Source organism: Leiobunum rupestre, chromosome 1 (assembly GCF_980474605.1).
Source record: "Leiobunum rupestre chromosome 1, qqLeiRupe1.1.hap1, whole genome shotgun sequence".
NCBI classification, from domain to species: Eukaryota; Metazoa; Arthropoda; class Arachnida; order Opiliones; family Sclerosomatidae; genus Leiobunum; species Leiobunum rupestre.
The window spans coordinates 22,062,276-22,080,805 of NC_143384.1; the positions used below are offsets into that span (position 1 = coordinate 22,062,276).

The 18,530-nt window shown below is 40.1% G+C and overlaps 1 protein-coding gene and 1 long non-coding RNA gene across 3 annotated transcripts in view; both read right to left on the bottom strand.

Annotated features, from left to right (window-relative positions):
* Positions 1 to 1,484: 1,484 nt before the first annotated feature.
* LOC149961355 (zinc finger MYM-type protein 1-like) lies at positions 1,485 to 4,762 on the bottom strand. The gene is made up of 4 exons (XM_090161935.1): positions 4,655 to 4,762; positions 3,073 to 4,407; positions 2,094 to 2,984; positions 1,485 to 1,553 (listed from the first exon to the last, which is right to left on the bottom strand). The coding sequence occupies exons 1-4, from the start codon at positions 4,760 to 4,762 to the stop codon at positions 1,485 to 1,487; spliced, it is 2,403 nt and encodes an 800-aa protein (XP_090018061.1).
* Positions 4,763 to 16,223: 11,461 nt separating this feature from the next.
* The window catches only part of LOC149961356 (uncharacterized), a 421,639-nt gene continuing 419,332 nt past the window's right edge, over positions 16,224 to 18,530 (bottom strand). Inside the window, exon 4 of one of the 2 annotated variants that reach the window (XR_016480220.1) lies at positions 16,224 to 16,238. This is a non-coding gene — a long non-coding RNA (uncharacterized LOC149961356). Of the gene's footprint in view, positions 16,239 to 16,277; positions 16,293 to 18,530 lie in introns of those variants that run through there. The other variant, XR_016480221.1, reaches the window with a different exon arrangement.

Genomic DNA, 18,530 nt, shown 5'->3' on the forward strand with positions numbered 1-18,530 from the left:
CCACTGAACATGTGAACGTAGTTTCTCCTACGAGGCGAACCACTGAATCGTCGTACAATGTGAGTCCTTTAGACGACAGTGGCATAATCCTCGATGAAGTGCGTTGAATGGTTGAGAAGTCTTCAAAGTTCATGACATTACATGTGGCCCCGGTATCCAGTTGGCACTGCAACGACTGCGGCTGATGATTCGACTCATGAATTTGAAGACGACAGAACAGTTTTCTTCTCACTCCCTGCGTTTGAATGGTATTAATATCTTCGTAGCGTGACGATTTGACTGGACCCAGAACGGTGTCCTCTATATGGAATATGTCTTCCGAATAGAAACGGTAGTCTTCGTTGTCGAGACTTTGTTCCCCCATTTAGCAATTTGCGGTTGCGAAATCATGACGACCCGATAGAATTGAATCTGGTCCATAATGTACCTCTACTTCGCCAGTATCGGCACCCTCTTCATCCCGATGTGACTGTTTGTATCAAAGGAAATTAACAGAGTGCCGCATCTTCGTCCGACAAACAGATTTAAAATGGTGCAATCGAGAGCAAAAATTGCAACGTTGCCCATACGCGGGGCACTGTCCCCCCCTTGCATGTTTTTTCCCGCAGTACTGACATGATAACGACGACCGTGACTGCGACTGCGATCTGAAGGTACTTCGTCCTTCCCCGCAACCGAGGACAGCGGTTCGTCTGGCTTAAAATCCTTGTCGCCGTTGCGACAAACTTTGAGATCGTGGGCGGTGACTGACATAGTTGATGGTTTCGGAGCTGGATTGCGTATTGCCCGCTTCCACGTGTTTTAGTTCCAGTTTCGCAGAATCGCTAATTCGTAATGCATCCAAAGCGTCAGCCGGAATTGGCCTATCAGCGGCTCGAAATAGTTCTGCTCTGGTTAACTTGTCACGAGTACCGAGGGCTAATTGGTCAATAATTAAATCGGCTTCCATTTCGGCATCTCGATACTTACATGTTCGCACAAGCGTGCGTAGGCGAACATAAAATTGGTCGACGGTCTTTGATGGCTGTTGCGTTGCGGTACGAAAAACGAACCTCGGGTGGAGCGTGTTTCATTGTGCTGTAAAATGATTGGTCAGGGCATGCAAAATTCCATCAGTCGTAGACGCTTGTACGTCCGTAAGTTTGAGTGTTTTCAATATTTTGCGACAGTCGCAAACCAATAACGAACGAAGCGTGGCCACCTGCACAGGGTCCGTCTTGGCGCTCAAGCCGGTAGCAATTGTGTAGTCCGCATACGATTCTTTAAACGTCTCAAAATTTTCAGCGACATCCTCGTTACATCCGACTGGTTTCGGTACAGGCAGGTTGTTCGTAGACATTGTCTAGCTATTCTTGGTTACGTCGATTTAGTTAGCAAATGAGAATAATGATACGCGAAATCACCAAGATTTCGCGTGCCCGACTTCTGACATTCATGTTCGTGTATCAGCTTTAAATAACACACGATTCTCTTTAGATATATCTTTATTCAAGAGCCGCTACAAACTGAATGCGGCGCAAGGTCGAATCTATCTCCCTCTTATCAGTTCGTACCTATCAACGGTCAACATGATTTTTTATTAAATAGATTTTTTTGATTTTTTTCCTATTTTCGAGAACATAAACAATGAATTGTTAATTGTTAATATATGTTTGTCATTTAAATTCTGATTAGTGCCCTTAGAGCAAATATTATTTACATATATATTGCAGTCGAGATCTAAAATTTACATGTCTTTTACTATTTGCAATTGGTTGAATGTCCGTGACAAAAGGCACTAGATTAGATGTACTAGATCGGGAATGACGGAATCCAAGTTGGTTGTATGTTACAACCATACGCTTTATTTTGTTTAAGTTTATTTTCACCCTCCTGTAGAAAGTTTTCTCGGTTTTCAATGCAGGCGCGTAGGAACGTTGCTGGCTGGGGGGGGGGGGGGGGGGTACAGCATAAAAGTTGAATTTGGCGCCCCCTCGAACAATTTTTTTTTAAATAAAAAATACAGAAATATATAACACTTATTTTTTATCTTTACTTAGTAATACACTTTTTAATAGGCGATATTTTTGATAATATTATATTTTCCCAAATACTTTAACCCGATAGGTGTTATTGCTAACAAATTCTCTGCACAATTTTTTCTTATCGAGCTTATCTAGTCGTGACGGATAACTGTACATAATCGCCAAATGGTTCAGTCTATTTTGTGTCATAGTTGCGCGTAAATACGATTTGAGAAGCTTTAGCATGGAGAAACTTCTTTCCGCTGAAGCGGAAGTGGCAGGTATCACTAAGAGAAGACGAGTTAAATTGATAATACCTGGAAAGAGAGCTTGGGTTTCGGCTTGTAAATTTTGAAACTTCTGCACTAAATCTTTTAGGTTGGATCTTTCATTTATCACGTTTGACATAATGTTGAGTTGCGTTTTTAAACGCTCAACGTTAAATCCATATTCAACTATGGTTTCTTCAATTGAGTTTGTCCAATTATCTGTGTTCGAAAAGAGCGCTTCTTCTAAATATTTGTACTTCCTGATACCCGGTCGATCAAACCTACTGTTTAGTTCACCAACGATCTGGTCAATTATTTCAAAATAGATAGCCCTGTGTTTTGCTTCACGAGTATCAAAGTGGTGATTCGCACTAGTTTTGTTTTTGTATTGTAATTTATTTGGAACTTTCTTAATGCGGTCCTTTTTTGGCGGATCTAAACTGTACTTCTCAACAGCCTCAGTCATTTTATCCCATAATTCCATGAAACACTCTTCCGATCTTAAGTCTTTCAGGTAATTCAAAAGGGTTTGCACAGCTTCAGACGCACCGGCAACAGTCATAGTTGACTTTTGTAATACAATACTTTGGCACATTAAAAAACCAAAGTAGACTTCGGCCTTGCTTAGTTGATCGGTCAGTCCTTTAGCTTTACTCGCAGTTTCGGGTCTTTCTTCTTTCCTTTTCGAAATTTCGTCGAGAAAGACAGCCTTCTATAAGTTCATAATTTATTATGATCCCATTAATCGATTGCGAACGAAAACTCCACCTAGTTGGACAGAGTGGCCTCGGAGTCCATACTTGTTGCCCTCGGAATTGAGTTTCAGAAACTATGTTTTCGAAACGGCCTCGCCTTTTCGGGGAGCCTCTGACCATTACCCCTATATCGTTAGCCCATTGAATACAGTCTCGTACCAAAGGAATAGCTCTTACACTATCTTGAATAGCTAAGTTGAGACTATGGTTGCTGCAATCGACGTACATTTCCAAAGGTTGCCAGTCCGCTATTCGCGTTCTAACACCTTTTTTGGTACCTTTCATGTTACTCCCACCGTCGTAGCATTGTCCCCTTAATTTGGATAAGGGTAAGTCAAATCGGGTTAAAGCGTCTAGAATCAGCGAAACGAGTGAAAGACCCGTAGTCCAGCTAGTTTGGTACAGGCCTAAAAATAATTCTTCCGTTTCAAAGTCATGACGAACGATTCTGATATTAATAGACACTTCTTCTTTTCCACTTACATCCGATGTCTCATCTACTATTAGACTAAAGTACTCAGATTCTTTATTTTCTTCAAGGATACCTCTCAAAATTGTCAGTGAAATTATTTTAAGCATTTCGTTTTGTATTTCCGGCGAAGTTAAATTCTTCTTACGTTGAAGAAAAAGCTCAACCTCTGGTACGTGTTTAAACATCACTTTACTTAATTGAAAATAGTGTCTACGATCATCGACATGCCCAGGGAAAGGTAAACCTTGTCGTCCAAGATAAAGAGCACATTCAAAAAGAACTTCAAGTGCCACTCTAGCTTCTTTTTGCTGTTTCAATAGAGTGTGATCAATTAGTGTACAAACTGGAATCGAACGTGAAATCGCTAGTTTTTCAATCGCTTCCTTCTGAAATGGGATCTTTTCATGATAACGGAAAGTCTCCGATCCTTTATTCCATCTAGAAAATCCATCACGGGTAAAAACGGTACTGACATTGGGTTGTAGTGTTAATAGCTTTTTCTGAATAGCGGTGCTACATTCCCAACAAATAACACCATTAACATTTAAATCGTAATGGATCCACGGAAAGGAATTGTACCATTCTCTATTAAATTTAAATATCCGTGTGCTGCCAGGAATTGCTTCAGGTTGGTTTTTACAAATTGATGCCAAGCCCCTATTGGGTAAAGATGAATCAAATTGACTTCTTTCAAGATTTTCGACAACTGAAATACTATATGGTGTGTGATCTCGTTCGCCCACCGCCTCTAGCATGGGTTCAAGCGAGCTTTTGGAGGTTTTGCGTGAAGTTTGTAGTTCGTTTGCACCAACTATTTCCGGTTCAAAGAAACTTGTGGTCGTGGGAAGTTGTTTGTCGGCTTCATCTTCCGCCTTTTTCCCTTGGGACTCGTGCGAAATGTCCCCAACCTAATACTATATATTGTCAGAAGATTCTAACGGGTAACGGATGTAAGAAGGCTAAGGTTAAACCCTGCGAATGTTATTTAAAAACGCCAAATGATTATTTATAAATCGTTTCTGACCCGGAGTTTATTATGTTTCATGAAACATAAATATAGTCCCATAACATAAACACCCGTAGGTGTAATTCCAAAATGGCCGAAAATACCTTTTCCGCAGGGTTTCCCCCTAAAAGTAATGATTGTTTCTTTACCTTGAAATATTTAGCCAAATTTTTCTTCAGTTGGCTTTCTTCTAGTTCTATAGCCTGTTTTCTTTTCCTATTTTGATTGCCGGACAACTTTTTCTTAAAAGAACTCATTCTAACAGTTCAGAAAACCGACAATCGGATAATTCCTATTATAATTAAATTATACCGAACAAAAAATAGTAACTAAAACCAAAACTAAATTATACTTTTTATTAGATATACCTGGATATAGTAAAATAATCTTAAACAAATCAAGGCTTTTCTATTCTCCAGGCCCAAAGTTGATTTATACTTTACTGGTTAAGTTGGGTTTAGATTTGGCTTCACGATAAACCTATAAAAGAGCGCCCGCTCGAATATGCCCTAAGCTATTCAGGAAGTTGTACACTCCTAGTCCATACAAAAGTTCTATCGTCGTGTACCTTACAACACCTAGTAAAGTTTGCAATCTGAGGTGTAGAATTTCCCAAATCATAAATTAGCGGTAAATACATTTCAAATTACTTTTAACATCCTAGTATTTTACCAGCTCCGTAGGACGATTCGCTTTTTGGCAGCGGACGTGTTCAGTTCGTTGCGTTTTCGTCTCCTTTGTTCCTTATAGATTAGCTTGTGTTTTCTTTAGCTATAGGCCGCTCCTATTCTTTGAACCTTTGTACCGAGCCGCGGCCGGTGCGAGAAGATAACAGTTCGTACGTTTTATTAATTTCTTTTGTGTTCTATCTGTGTTCCTGTTTACTTTTATTTGTTTTTGGCTTCTCTTTTTTATTTTCCACCCCGGAGGGGGCTGGCTTATCGTGCCATGGGGAAGAATAAAGTCCGTAAAAATTCGGCTCTTTCGCCACCACCGAAGAAGAAACCCACGATTTTTCCGCACCATTCCAAGCTTTTTTCGAATTCGAATTCTGAGCTTACATCTGACGATGCTATCGAGGTGGATGAGACTCCTCCTATCTGTCCAGTGCTTCTAACGGTTCAATCCTCCAGTTCTGCTGAAGTTACTCCAAGAGAGATTTGTGCGGCGTTCGTTACCGCCAACGTGGGTAAGGTTTCCGATATCCGTGTACTTTCCGGGGGCCGTGTTTCGATTCTGCCTTCTGATGAAGCGCAGCGGCAGGCCATTCTTACAATTCCTTCGACGATCGGCGATCTGGCTTTCGTTGTGTCCTCCACCGATTCTCCACGCCTATTTCGGCGTAAGATACTTGGCGTCCCGGTATCGTACTCTCAGGAGGATTTGTCCTCTGAGTTAGACAATGGGGAGAATGACTCTCCTCAGGAAATCCGACGTCTGGGCTCTGCCAGTAAGCTCATACAATTGGGTTTTTCCTCCAAATCCAACATTCCTGAATACGTTTATATCTTCAGTCAGCGCTTTGCGGTTCTTCCCTTCGAAGAACGTCCACTGCAATGCCGTTAATGTCTCCGATTTGGACACTCTGTCCGTAATTGTCGTTCGTCCCGTCGTTGCTCCCGTTGCGGAGACTCTCATGAGTCTGTTGGGTGCACGGCTGCATCGCATTGTGTCCATTGTAATGGTCACCATTCCAGTACATCCCGTTCTTGCCCGATATAACGGAAGGAAATGGAAATTAAACGGGTACAGTCGGAACGTCGGATTTCGTTTCCTGAGGCTCGGGCTTTGATGTCTTATGCCTCGGCTGTATCCTCGCGGCAGCCGGCTCCGAAGGTTACGGACAACAATTATCCCGCTCTCCCAAAAGTCTCTGGAACACCTGTGCTCCCTTCCGTCTCTTCAGTATCTCCACAAGCCCCCCCCCCCCCCCCCGTGACTCCGTCTGGAGCTCCTTCAATCCCTCCGGCCTTTCTGTCGACCCTTATCTCATTCCTTGGCGCGGTACTCATGGAGAATCCGCCGTCGAGTGCTCCCTCGAAGAAATCCATGCACATCGCTGCGTGTGCGGATAAGTATCTGCGCCCCTCTCCGTGGGGTAAGCTTCTTTGGACTGAGCTTAATGCTGTTTTGTTTCCAATCGATTCCAGCGGACGGTCTTTACGTTTAAATTATGGAAGGTTCCCCACTATCAGTGTTGCAATGGGATGTGGCTGGAATCGGTACTGATTTCGGTGCTCTGGCTAGCCTTGTCTTGGAGGTTTTGCCTACTGTAGTGGGGTTACAAGAGACTTATCTCCACAGCGCGTCTCGGTCTAATTTGAGTTTTGGCATGTATCAAGTCTATCGACAAGACTGCCCACAGCATACGCATGGAGAGGTGGCTCTCCTTGTTCATAATCATTTCCCGCAATACCGTCTGTCTAGCCCCCCTCTTCAGATTCTGGAGGTGATTGCGGTCCGCGTCCATTTCTTTTTCGGCTGTTGTACCATTGTTAATGTTTACAATCCTCATGGTACTGCTCCAGCCGCAGACTATGCGGCACTAACTCCTTTTTTGACTGGAACGTATTGTGTTTTGGGTGATTTTAACGCGCACAACTCCTTTTGGGGAGATCCGCATGATGATTTAGCGGGCCGTATTATGATTGATTGGTATCTGGCCCAGAATTCCATGGTGCTCCTCAACAACGGGTCCTTTACCCGTATCGGTCAATATGGTCAGAGAGATTCTGCCATTGATCTAACGTTCGTCAGTAGCGATCTTGCCCCTCGTGCTTCTTGGAAGCTCTTGCCGGCCTCTGGCAGTGATCATTTCCCGATCTCTGTTTCTTTGGGTGAGATTTCTTCTCCTGTGTTATCCACGCCTTTGCGCTGGGACTTCTCTTGGTCCGATTTGGTTCAGTATCGGTCTCTCCTTCATGCAGTGGACTGGTCTCCAATATTGAGCCCGATCAGGCGGTGAATTGGTTTACCTGTACACTCATTGGGGTGGCTGAGCAAGTTGTCCCCCGTTGCGGGGGTGCTTGTCCGTCTGGCCGTCCTCGCCCACCTCCATGGTGGTCGGCGGCATGTAAGCGAGCTCTTCGTTTGGCCGCAGCTGCGCGTCGTCGTGCTTCCCGTTGTCATAGTGATGCGGCTCTCCTTCTTGCTCGCCGTTTGACAACCCGAGCTAAATGTCTCGTCCGAGACGCTCGTACTCGTTCCTGGCGCACGTTCTGTTCCACAATGTCTAGTACTTCTCACATTCCAGTCCTTTGGCGTCGTGTCCGTTGGTTTAAGGGTGCCTCCGTTCCTCAGTCTACCATCCCGCCGCTTGTGCATGTTGGCGTTCGGGTCGTTTCTGCGGCGGCTGCCGCCTCCACTCTGGCTGGTCATTATGCGCAGACAGCTTCGGCGGATGTTCCCCGCCCTCCTCCTGTTGTTTTGTCGGACGGCAGCCCGGAACGTCCGTTTACCCCGTCGGAGTTCTCTGTTGCCCTCCAACAGCTGAAGAACACTGCTCCGGGGGAGGACATGGTTATGGCGCTAATATCTTCTCCTCAAGCTTACGATGTTAGGACTTTCCGATCACTATCTTCGCTTTTTCGTCTCCTACCTGACCGATCGGTCGTCTCGGGTCCGGGTGGCCGGTACTATGTCTCCTGATTTTGCCGTCACCCGGGGTGTTCCGCAGGGGGCGGTTCTTAGCCCTCTTCTCTTCAGCTTGCTCCTCGATGACCTTCTTGAGGCCCTACCTGATGGTACTCTGATTGCAATTTATGCTGATGATATTGTCTTGTTCCTAACTGGCTTCTCTCTGTCTCTATTGCGTCGACACATGCAGGAAGCTCTGAATTGTGCTGTTTCGTATTTACATGCCTTAGGCTTTGTCCTGTCGCCTGATAAATGCGTATGTATGTGTTTCTCGAAGAAGCGCGATATCTCGGGAGCAGGTCCCTTGCGTATATCCGGTGTTGCTCTCCCATTTCGACCTCAGTGCCGCTACTTGGGTGTAATTTTCGACAGTCATCTCACTTGGCGTCCCTATATTGATGACTTAAGGGCTCGTTGTCTTCGACGTCTGTCTCTTCTTCGCACCATTGCCGGGACTCATTGGGGCCCTGATCAGCTCACCATGCGGTTACTTTATTCTGCGTTGATTCGCAGCCCCCTTGATTATGCTGCGGTAGTCTATCGTACCTCGGCGCCTTCTGTTCTCCAGCATCTGGACGTTCTGCAAAATGCGGCGCCACGCCTGATTTTAGGTGTATACGCGGCCGACGGCAGTGGCGGCTTTGGAAGTGGAATCGCACATCCCTCCGCTTTCTCTTCGGCGTGATTCGCAGTGTTTGCAATACGCCTTGTATTGTCTTCGTACCCCGCCTTCCCATTTGACTCAGAGTTGGTTTCGTGAACAGGCCTTGCCGTACCTGCATATTCGGGGTACTGTCACACTCCTGGCGCAAAGGTGGGACCTGGAGGACTTGTTCCACAGCGTTGTCCCGCAGTCTTTATGCTCATCCTGGCCTCCGGGCACACAGTCCCCATTCGTCCTCGATATACGTTGGTTGCCAGGGCCAAAAGCCGATTATACCTCCCACTCTTTGGCTTCAGCCTTTTACTGTCATCTCGATTCTCTTCCTTTAGAGTGGTGTCATGTATATACGGATGGCTCCCTCGTCCCGTCCTCCGATTTTGGAGGATTCGCTTTTGTTATTCCGAGTTTGGGTGTTAACCGTCGTTATCGATGCCCCTCCCACTTGGCTCTCTCTCGGGCCGAGCTGTGTGCATTGTACATGGCGGTGTCATGGCTTGTTGCTCATGAAATCTAGACTGCGATTATATGCTCGGACTCTCTCTCCACTTTATCTATCTTTGCGGACGGCTCTTCCATGGATCCCTTGGTCCAGAATATGTTGGGGAAGCTATTGCCTTTTCCCAATGCCCATTTTCATTTATTGTGGACGCCTTCCCATGTTGGTGTAGCCCATAATGAGCAGTTGGATGCCCTTGCTCGGGCTGCTTCTACTGACACAGCGGCTCCTCTGTTTACTCCGCCCCCAGACACTTTGACAATCCGTCGCCGTTGCTTCTCGGCGTTGCTCCGTTTGTGGCAGCGTGATTGGGCAGACGCACAAACGGGCCGGTTTCTCTTTTCCGTGCAGGATTTTCCGGCCCGCCCCCAGGTTTGGGATTGTCACTTGTCTCGGTTCCAGGAACGCCTCCTTTCTCAGGCTCGGGTTGATCGCTTTCCAGTTCCTGCTGTGTTGCACCGGTTCGGCTTGCGTCCCTCTCCTCTTTGCCCGTTGTGCCGGGAACAAGGTGATCTGGCCCATTTTTGCCTTCTCCTGCCCAGGTACAGCGGTTTCTCGCTTGGAGTTTCGGAACGCTTTCCGGGGGTTGGTTTACCCCCTTCTTTTGGAAACACCCTGACCTCTCTCCTCTCGTTCTCCGCTCTTCCGGAAGGTAGCTCCCGTCCGGGATACCTACGCCTGCTGTCGGGATTCTTGCGATCCCTTCAGCGCTTCTAACGTTGGTGCCGCTATAATTGTCTGTGACGTTACTTTGTTGTGTTGGTGTCTAAGGCTCTAGCCGACACCATACCGTGTGACTCTCAAAAAAAACCCAGCTCCGTAGAATTAGTCCTCCCACACTTTATCCAAAGATAATTTAAACTCGTACCCTAGATTCGAAATCACTCTCTCGCGCGTTGCCGATAGCGTTTACCCACTTCCCGCCGGAACTCAGAAAAAATTCGCTCCGTGGTTTGCGCCTTACCGCAACCACGGCCAACTTCGATCATGCGCTGCCACGCTATACAGCGCGGCAGCGCGTGATCGAAGTTGGCCGTGCCACAACCGATGGAGCCCGATTTTTCTGAGGTCACGTGCCGGAAAAGGGTAAACGCTTCGTAACAAAACCGTCAATGGGAAAGCTCTCAGTATTCGAATCTAGGGTACGAGTTTAAATTATCTTTGCTATATCTTACTAAACTTACGGTTTTTGCAATAGGTACAAAGCTATGCAATGCAATGTATAACTATCAAGGAAGATAATAAACTACGAAATGTGCAAATTAGTCTTAAAAGTAAGAGTACATACGGTTACCTTCGCGGGCATATGTAAGTTAAAAAGAACGTAAAATACAGACAAGTTCGAAGTCGTCAGTTATTTATCGGCAAGGTTTTGTTTATAATTTTAAACTCTGGGACAAAGTCGGATAGCTGAAAAGGCAAATACCAAAATCAACTTCAGACATAACTAAAAATTCAATTATGTGTTGAAATGTTTTAAAGTAGTGTTGTAAGTTGGAAAATTTTCTGCGAAAAATTTCCCGCTCGGGAAAATTTCCGGAAAATGACCGAGGCCTTTTTTCCGGAAAATTTTCCGTATTTTTCGGAAAATTAAAGAAAAAGGTTTCATTCCATGATTAATGTAATTTCTGGTTTGCAAATTTAATTAAAGCGGCATTTTCGCCTCATTTTATCGAATCTGAAAGTAAAACTAAACCTCTAGACAAGTTTAAACTGATAAAAGAGAGAGGGGGGTGTCCCGCTGGTGATTGAGAATTTCATTCTCAATCACCAGAAGGACACAAAGAGCTTGGCTCCCGCCGTTCACCCGCGCCTCTCCCGTTCCTCCCACACCCGCGCCCCCATCTCAATCACCAGAATTTCTAATCACCAGAATTTCTAATCACCAGAATTTCTAATCACCAGAATTTCTAATCACCAGAATTTCTAATCACCAGATTCTCCCGTTCACCGGTTGCTTTCCCCCAAACCCCATTCACTGGATACTTTATCTCTCGTTCACCAGCTCCTTTCCCCCATTGCTTTCACCCCTTCTAATCACCAGTTGCTTTCCCCCATCTCTAGGCAATAAAAACAACCATAATTGTTATCTCTCATACTATCGATCCCAATCGCTAGAAATTGGCTTTTTCCCCATTCGCTATAAATCGCAGCAGTTTGCCAGAATTAGTTTTATCTCTCCGAAATAATTAATGTACCCAAAATTGGACCGCCAGTTTATTATTCTTTTTAGGGGAATCTCTACGGGAGTTTAACATTACAATAAAGCTAAAAGGTCTAGTTTGGGGTACATTTGGTCCGAAATGGGGTACATAGGGCCGAAAATGGTGACTTTGGTCGTTTTTGGGGTACATTTGGTCCATTTTGGTCCATTTTTGGGTACATCCCTGCTTTCCCCCATCCCCATTCTCCAAAATTAGTTTTCCTCGCGCAGATATCTGGAGATTAGATTTTTACCCGTTTGCTTATCGCTTTCGAACCCCTTAATTTCTAATCTCTAGGCAATAAAAACAAGTTATTTACATTTAATTTTTTATTTTAGAACTTTGTTTTACATGTTAGTAGGTACTATCAGATATTCCATTAGATGGTTATCTTGTACATTACGCAATTAAAACAAATTAAAGTAGTTAAGTTTACAGGCATTTAAATGGGGTGAAACGATCTCCTGCAACTTAATTTAATTAAAAGTTCTAACTCACGTATTTGTAGTGTTTAGCAACAGTATCGTCTGACATCCGAGGGACAGTCACAAACGTCTTCTTCTGGTACAGGTGAGAAGCGTTTGTCAGAGACCGTAGTTGCTTTTGGCGTCGGGGGAATGTCCCATTCTAGCGAAAGGTACTTTTTTCCGATGGTGAATTATCCCTAGCCGGACACTTTGGAAAGAATCTAGCATGTTCAAGTTCTGGTACGTCTCCTGATTTCCATCCTTCTAATACGCCATGGCATTTGTAACATCGTACTTCATCGCCCTGCTGAATATAGTAGAATCCAGCCTTCGCTAGTTGCTCCTTAGTGACGTGCGGATTTTTCCAGTGACGAAACGTTTCAAGTCGATACACTTCAATGTCCATAGCTGATCTAGACCAAATACGTTCTATAGTTTCAAATGATACATTCTCTAAGCCTACATTTACCCCTAAGTCTACTAAACCTAATTTTATCAATATGGTTAAATTTCTACGCTAAAATTATCAATATAAACGCTTTTTTCAATATGCAAATTGTTTTAAATATGTCTAAAAATATAGTCTATTACCAAGAAAAAATAGTTACTTACTTACTTTACGGGTAGAAATCCTTTGTCGAGCTGTAGAAAAGACTGAGCGATCCGTCAGCAGGTCTTTACTCGTCAATGCGCCGTAGAGAAATGACGCACGGAAGATTAATTTATTCCTATCTTGTTGAGAATAATTCATCACGTGATCTAAACTTCAAATAACCCTCAAATTCTATTGGCTGTCTCTCTCTGACAGTTTAAACTGCCTCTAATGATTGACGGCACATATTAACCCACTTGAGTATTTGGAAAAAACCCTTTGCTACTCGAAGGAGAGTTTTGGAAATACCACGTTGACGATATCAAAATCGAGCTCTCACTTCAAAATGTTTACGGAAAACAATCCTCTTGGAAAATTGAGTTACGTAGAAGATTGCTAAAAAATGGCTAAGTGTTATGTTTTTTTTCAATAATGAGTCTAATTTTTTACATTTTAAAGTATTTATTAAGAGTGAAAAATCCTATGACTACACTGACGGCATATCTTAAGTACCGGTGGAAAAAAATCCATTGCTCAAAGTTCAGTTATCTTATTAAACGTGCGCGTGCACAGAAAAATGAACGAGTCACGTGATAGTAACTTAATTTCTACGCTAATCTTACCCCTACTAGACCTAATTTCTGTCTAATACATTTCCAATATATATATATATAAAAGAATGCCTAAAAATTTCATTTTAAATATAATAAAATAGCCTAGCTGATTATTATTATTATTATTATAACTTACTTTTCAGCGTGACCTTCAATGACTATTCCCAATGCTAAGACTCTTTATTGAGATAACGAAAACTTTTAGTATACTATTAATACCATTTTGCGAACTACAGTGAAAAAAGTTACAATTTTACGGTAGAAACGTTTTCAAAATACCATTCTCATTTTAAACGCTTTTTCAATAACTTAATTGTCTAAAATATATACTCTACAACAAAAACAAAATAGTAAATTACTTTCTACGCTAATCTTGGCCTAAAAAAAAAGCAAAATACTAAATTTAATTTTTAACTCTAATTCAGATTCCTACCTGGTAAGCCTAAATTTGATATACTAAGTATAATATGCCTTAAAGTTCAAATACTGTCTAATACAATAAATATTCATGAAAAATTCTTACTTTGTATGTACAATGAACGCTCCAAAAGGCTGAAAATGTAACATGGGACAAGACAGAATTTCTACCCAAACCTTTCCGATTGTATCGTCAAATAAAACAAAGTTCAGCTATCTTATCAATGGTACGCGCGCGCTCGCTCGGAAAAATGAACGAGTCACGTGAGAATCGGTACGTCACGAGCCCCTATGCATAAATGTTAGGGCGTCTTACTACCATTAGATCTAATCGCACTAGCACATTCTCGAAAAATAAACCAGTTCTTGGGAATAAGAGACGGTTTTTTTTATCAAAGATAAGCCAATTTATAGTTTATTGTATGAAAATATTAATTAATTCGGAAATATATTCGATGCTTACTGTTTTTTTTTTATAAGAATACGCTGAAATACATTTTCCAATACGTAAAAAATTAAAGCTAGACCTAAAAACCTGTAAAGTGTAAATAGTTAAGGCTAAATTTCTAACCCTAACCCTTACCCATGAAAGTACATTTTCCATAAATCATATCCTAACATGAATGCATTTGTTAAGAATACATGGTTTTTTTTAAAAAAATACGCTAATTAATTTCGTAAAACAAGCATAGATTTTAGTTAGCCCTTCCTCCAAAATGTCCAATAGAGCTAGTACATTCTCGATAAATATACATGTTCTTGGGGAATAAGAGACGTTTTTTATCAAAGTAAGCCAAGTTTAAAGCTTATTGTCATTGGTTCCATAACAAAAACCACATTGTAACGTGATAATGGCTGCTCACTAATCCCAATTCCATGTGAAACTCTTCCAGTTTCTTTAAGTTCCTTTTGAGTTACAAAATAGGGTTTTAGAAATAGATTTTTCCTATTTCATTAAATATAAGTATTAAAATTAGAATTGCTTCATTAAATTATGCATTTGTACTGTACTGTACACAATACCTGTATTTGAAATTGTATAACATAAAAACACAGTTTTTAAAAAAAATATATCAAGGTTTTCAATTCAGTTAAAAATAATTAAATTAGTTGTATTGGGTTTATATTTTTAACTTAATTGCATTGATGTTTTAAAAGCAAACCTCGGGCCTAAGAAACAGGCAAAGTGTAAATTGCTAAGACTAAATTTCTAACTCTAATAATGTGTAAATCAATTATACAATTATCTATTCATAAGGGTTAGAGACTTTATTACAATGAAATAAAACCATGTAGAAATGTATATGTTATAAATTTAAGAAAACTCAAACATTCTGTTTTAAATCAACAATTTTATTATTCTTTCTTATCATTTTTTTATACAACCATTTGTTTTTATATAGATAACCTGAGGACGGCTATAATATGAACATATACCTAAAAAAAATCGGGAATTAAACAAAAACAACCTTAAGTTTACTATTTTTATATATTCACACGTCCTCAATTATGCAAATTTTATATAAACATTTCTACTATACATATTTCATAATTAATATTTACATAAATAATTATTTTTTATATAAAATCGTACAATTCTATCAGAACTTAAACCGGAAGATTCAGGCATATAATTTCCAAAAACACAAACTACATTTGGAGTACTAATATTTATACTCACACAATTATATTTCGTACTAACAATTTCACCATCTTTTAAACTTTCAAATACTGCCAAGTGTTCGTCGCATATTTTTGTACTTCTCAAGGTGTTAAAGAAAAAGTGGTTCACACCAGAGCAAACTTTTTTCAATTGAAAAAGCATTTCACTCCCCGAAACTGTCACTTGCTGACAATGTACAAAATTGGGCTTACGGGATTTCAAGTAATTTAACATCCACGATTTTCCTTCATTTCCATCTTTTCCTATTACAAATATTATTTTTCTGTCTGAGAGAATTAAATGTTCCAATAAACTTTTTTGCCATGGTCTAAGTTCTATATCTTTGTTTATTCGTTTAGGGGTTTTCATTTGTTCCACCCAAGCACTTGTCAAATTTCCAAAGAGATGCGATGGTAGTCCAGATCGAGCAACGGCTTCTGCGCGGACTCGTTGTTTATCAATTTCCGCTTCTACTTTGCCTAAGTTTACTTTGTGTGGGCTTATACTGCAACGTCTAATATGTCGACTCAGTTGTGATTTAAACGATTTATTGCACGTTGTACACGATGTACGTTTACATTTATGGGTTCTTAATCTATAGCTACGTATTCGTTTCTCGCAACTTGGACACTGAATATATTTGTTTCGACCCATTTTGAATATATTCAAAGGAGACAAACACGTACGTTTTACTCGAACCGAGTTTATTCATAAACTGTTATCGATTTTTGTGGGATCTCCGTATATAAAGTATAAAATGTGGGTTCTGAGGGTAGAAATAATATCAGCCCTATTTTGATTTTCTTCCAAATTAAGTGTTTCAGATAACGTTTACTTATTCAACACCTTCATTCCATTTTTTTTACATTAATTTGATATAACCTTGTATCTTCCAACAATTCAGTTTTATGCTATGTACAATTCCCTTATTCATTACATCATTCCAAATTTAGCCTAATTCATACACTGGCGTTGATCTTCTGAAATGGATATTCCAATAAAAACCTTTTCTTATATCATCGCTTCTAATTAATCTGAATGTTGTCAATATAAAAAACATCATATGCTTTATTTAAATATAAAGAATAAACACTGGTTAGGTTAAGGTTAGAGTGAAATGGAATAATTAAGTAAATAAGCATAAATTTTAGATCGCCTTTCCTCCAAAATATCTAATAGCTCTAGTACATTCTCGATAAATATACAAGTTCTTGTGAATAAGAGACGTTTTTTATCAAATAATCATAGACTAAAAACTTTGCTCAACGAAAAACTAAATAACGATAAATAATGTACAATTAATTTATTAAATATCGAGAAAATGTCTTATGGTAATAAAAAAAATAAAACAAGCGATTAATTAAAAGTAAATTATTATCAATTTGTAGATTGTTTAAGGATATCGATTATGATCAATGTTTGTACTACAGTGTTCATATCCGAAATGAAGTTAAATGAAATAATTTCGTAAACAAGCATAAATGTTAGATCGCCCTTCCTCCAAAATGTCCAATAGAGCTAGTACATTCTCGATAAATATACATGTTCTTGGAGGAATAAGAGACGTTTTTTTTCAAAGTAAGCCAAGTTTAAAGCTTATTGTCATTGGTTCCATAACAAAAACCACATTATAACGTAATAATGGTTACCTCTATCTGTAAACTTATCAAGATAAGAAATGGCATATAACTAGATAATTATGTATTAATTTTTTAATTAGTTAAGAATCATTAATTTTAGTTGGTCTATATTTATTATGCAAAAATAAAATATATTTATTTATTTTTCAAATTATTAAGGATATATTTAATCATAGACTAATGTTGACTTATAACCCTAACTTAATAATTTAAGCAATTCTTTCTCTCTCTCTCTCTCTCTCTCTCTCTCTTAAAGAAATCTTATTGTAATAAGCTTAAAAATTTAGGAATAAACTTATATTATAGGATGAAGAAAAGTCAATAGACATTTATTTGTAAATTATTCGCAATTTTATTTATTTATTTATTTATAAAACGAACTACAGTTTGGTCTCTGGGAGGCTTAGGGTAATGACAGCATCCCATGAAATCGAACTCCACGCACTCCTCCTGTCGTCGGCTGCTCTTTAACCCTCTTCTTCCACAGTACGTACAACGAAGATGGGGCGGGAAATCCGTTATCAGATGCCCGGGAATGTGTTTGGAATAGACATTACCATGACGAAAAATTACACTCCTTTGATAATGCTAGCACTCTCTGCCCCAGCAAAGGAAGAGTCCTCCGCCTCTTACAGTCAATTCTTCTGTACATTCGTCACAATGAAAGCAAATCATAGATTCAGTTGTCGTACCGACGTACTCTTCTCCGGATGCCAATTTTATGGAAATATGGTCCATTTACTATACAAATAGAAAAAATAAAATATAGAAAAAAGGCAAATTTTACATATATGGAAATATGGTCCATTTACTATACAAATAGAAAAAAGGCAAATTTTACATAAATTAATTCAAATTTAAATTCATGGTATTAATTTCAAGTTATGAAATGTGTTTATGAATTAGTATAAAAACCGATACTGCTCTCCAAATTTATTCATTCTTCTAGTCTCTCTAGAAACGTAGAAACAAAACTTGGTAAATATACTTTTCTCTCTCTCTTTTTTCTTGGCAGTATAATTTATGGTAGAATTAAAAATTAATACCATGAATTTAAATTTGAATTAATTTATGTAAAATTTGCCTTTTTTCTATTTGTATAGTAAATGGACCATATTTCCATATATGTAAAATTTGCCTTTTTTCTATATTTTATTTTTTCTATTTGTATAGTAAATGGACCATATTTCCATAAAATTGGCATCCGGAGAAGAGTACGTCGGTACGACAACTGAATCTATGATTTGCTTTCATTGTGACGAATGTACAGAAGAATTGACTGTAAGAGGCGGAGGACTCTTCCTTTGCTGGGGCAGAGAGTGCTAGCATTATCAAAGGAGTGTAATTTTTCGTCATGGTAATGTCTATTCCAAACACATCCCCGGGCATCTGATAACGGATTTCCCGCCCCATCTTCGTTGTACGTACTGTGGAAGAAGAGGGTTAAAGAGCAGCCGACGACAGGAGGAGTGCGTGGAGTTCGATTTCATGGGATGCTGTCATTACCCTAAGCCTCCCAGAGACCAAACTGTAGTTCGTTTTATAAATAAATAAATAAATAAAATTGCGAATAATTTACAAATAAATGTCTATTGACTTTTCTTCATCCTATAATATAAGTTTATTCCTAAA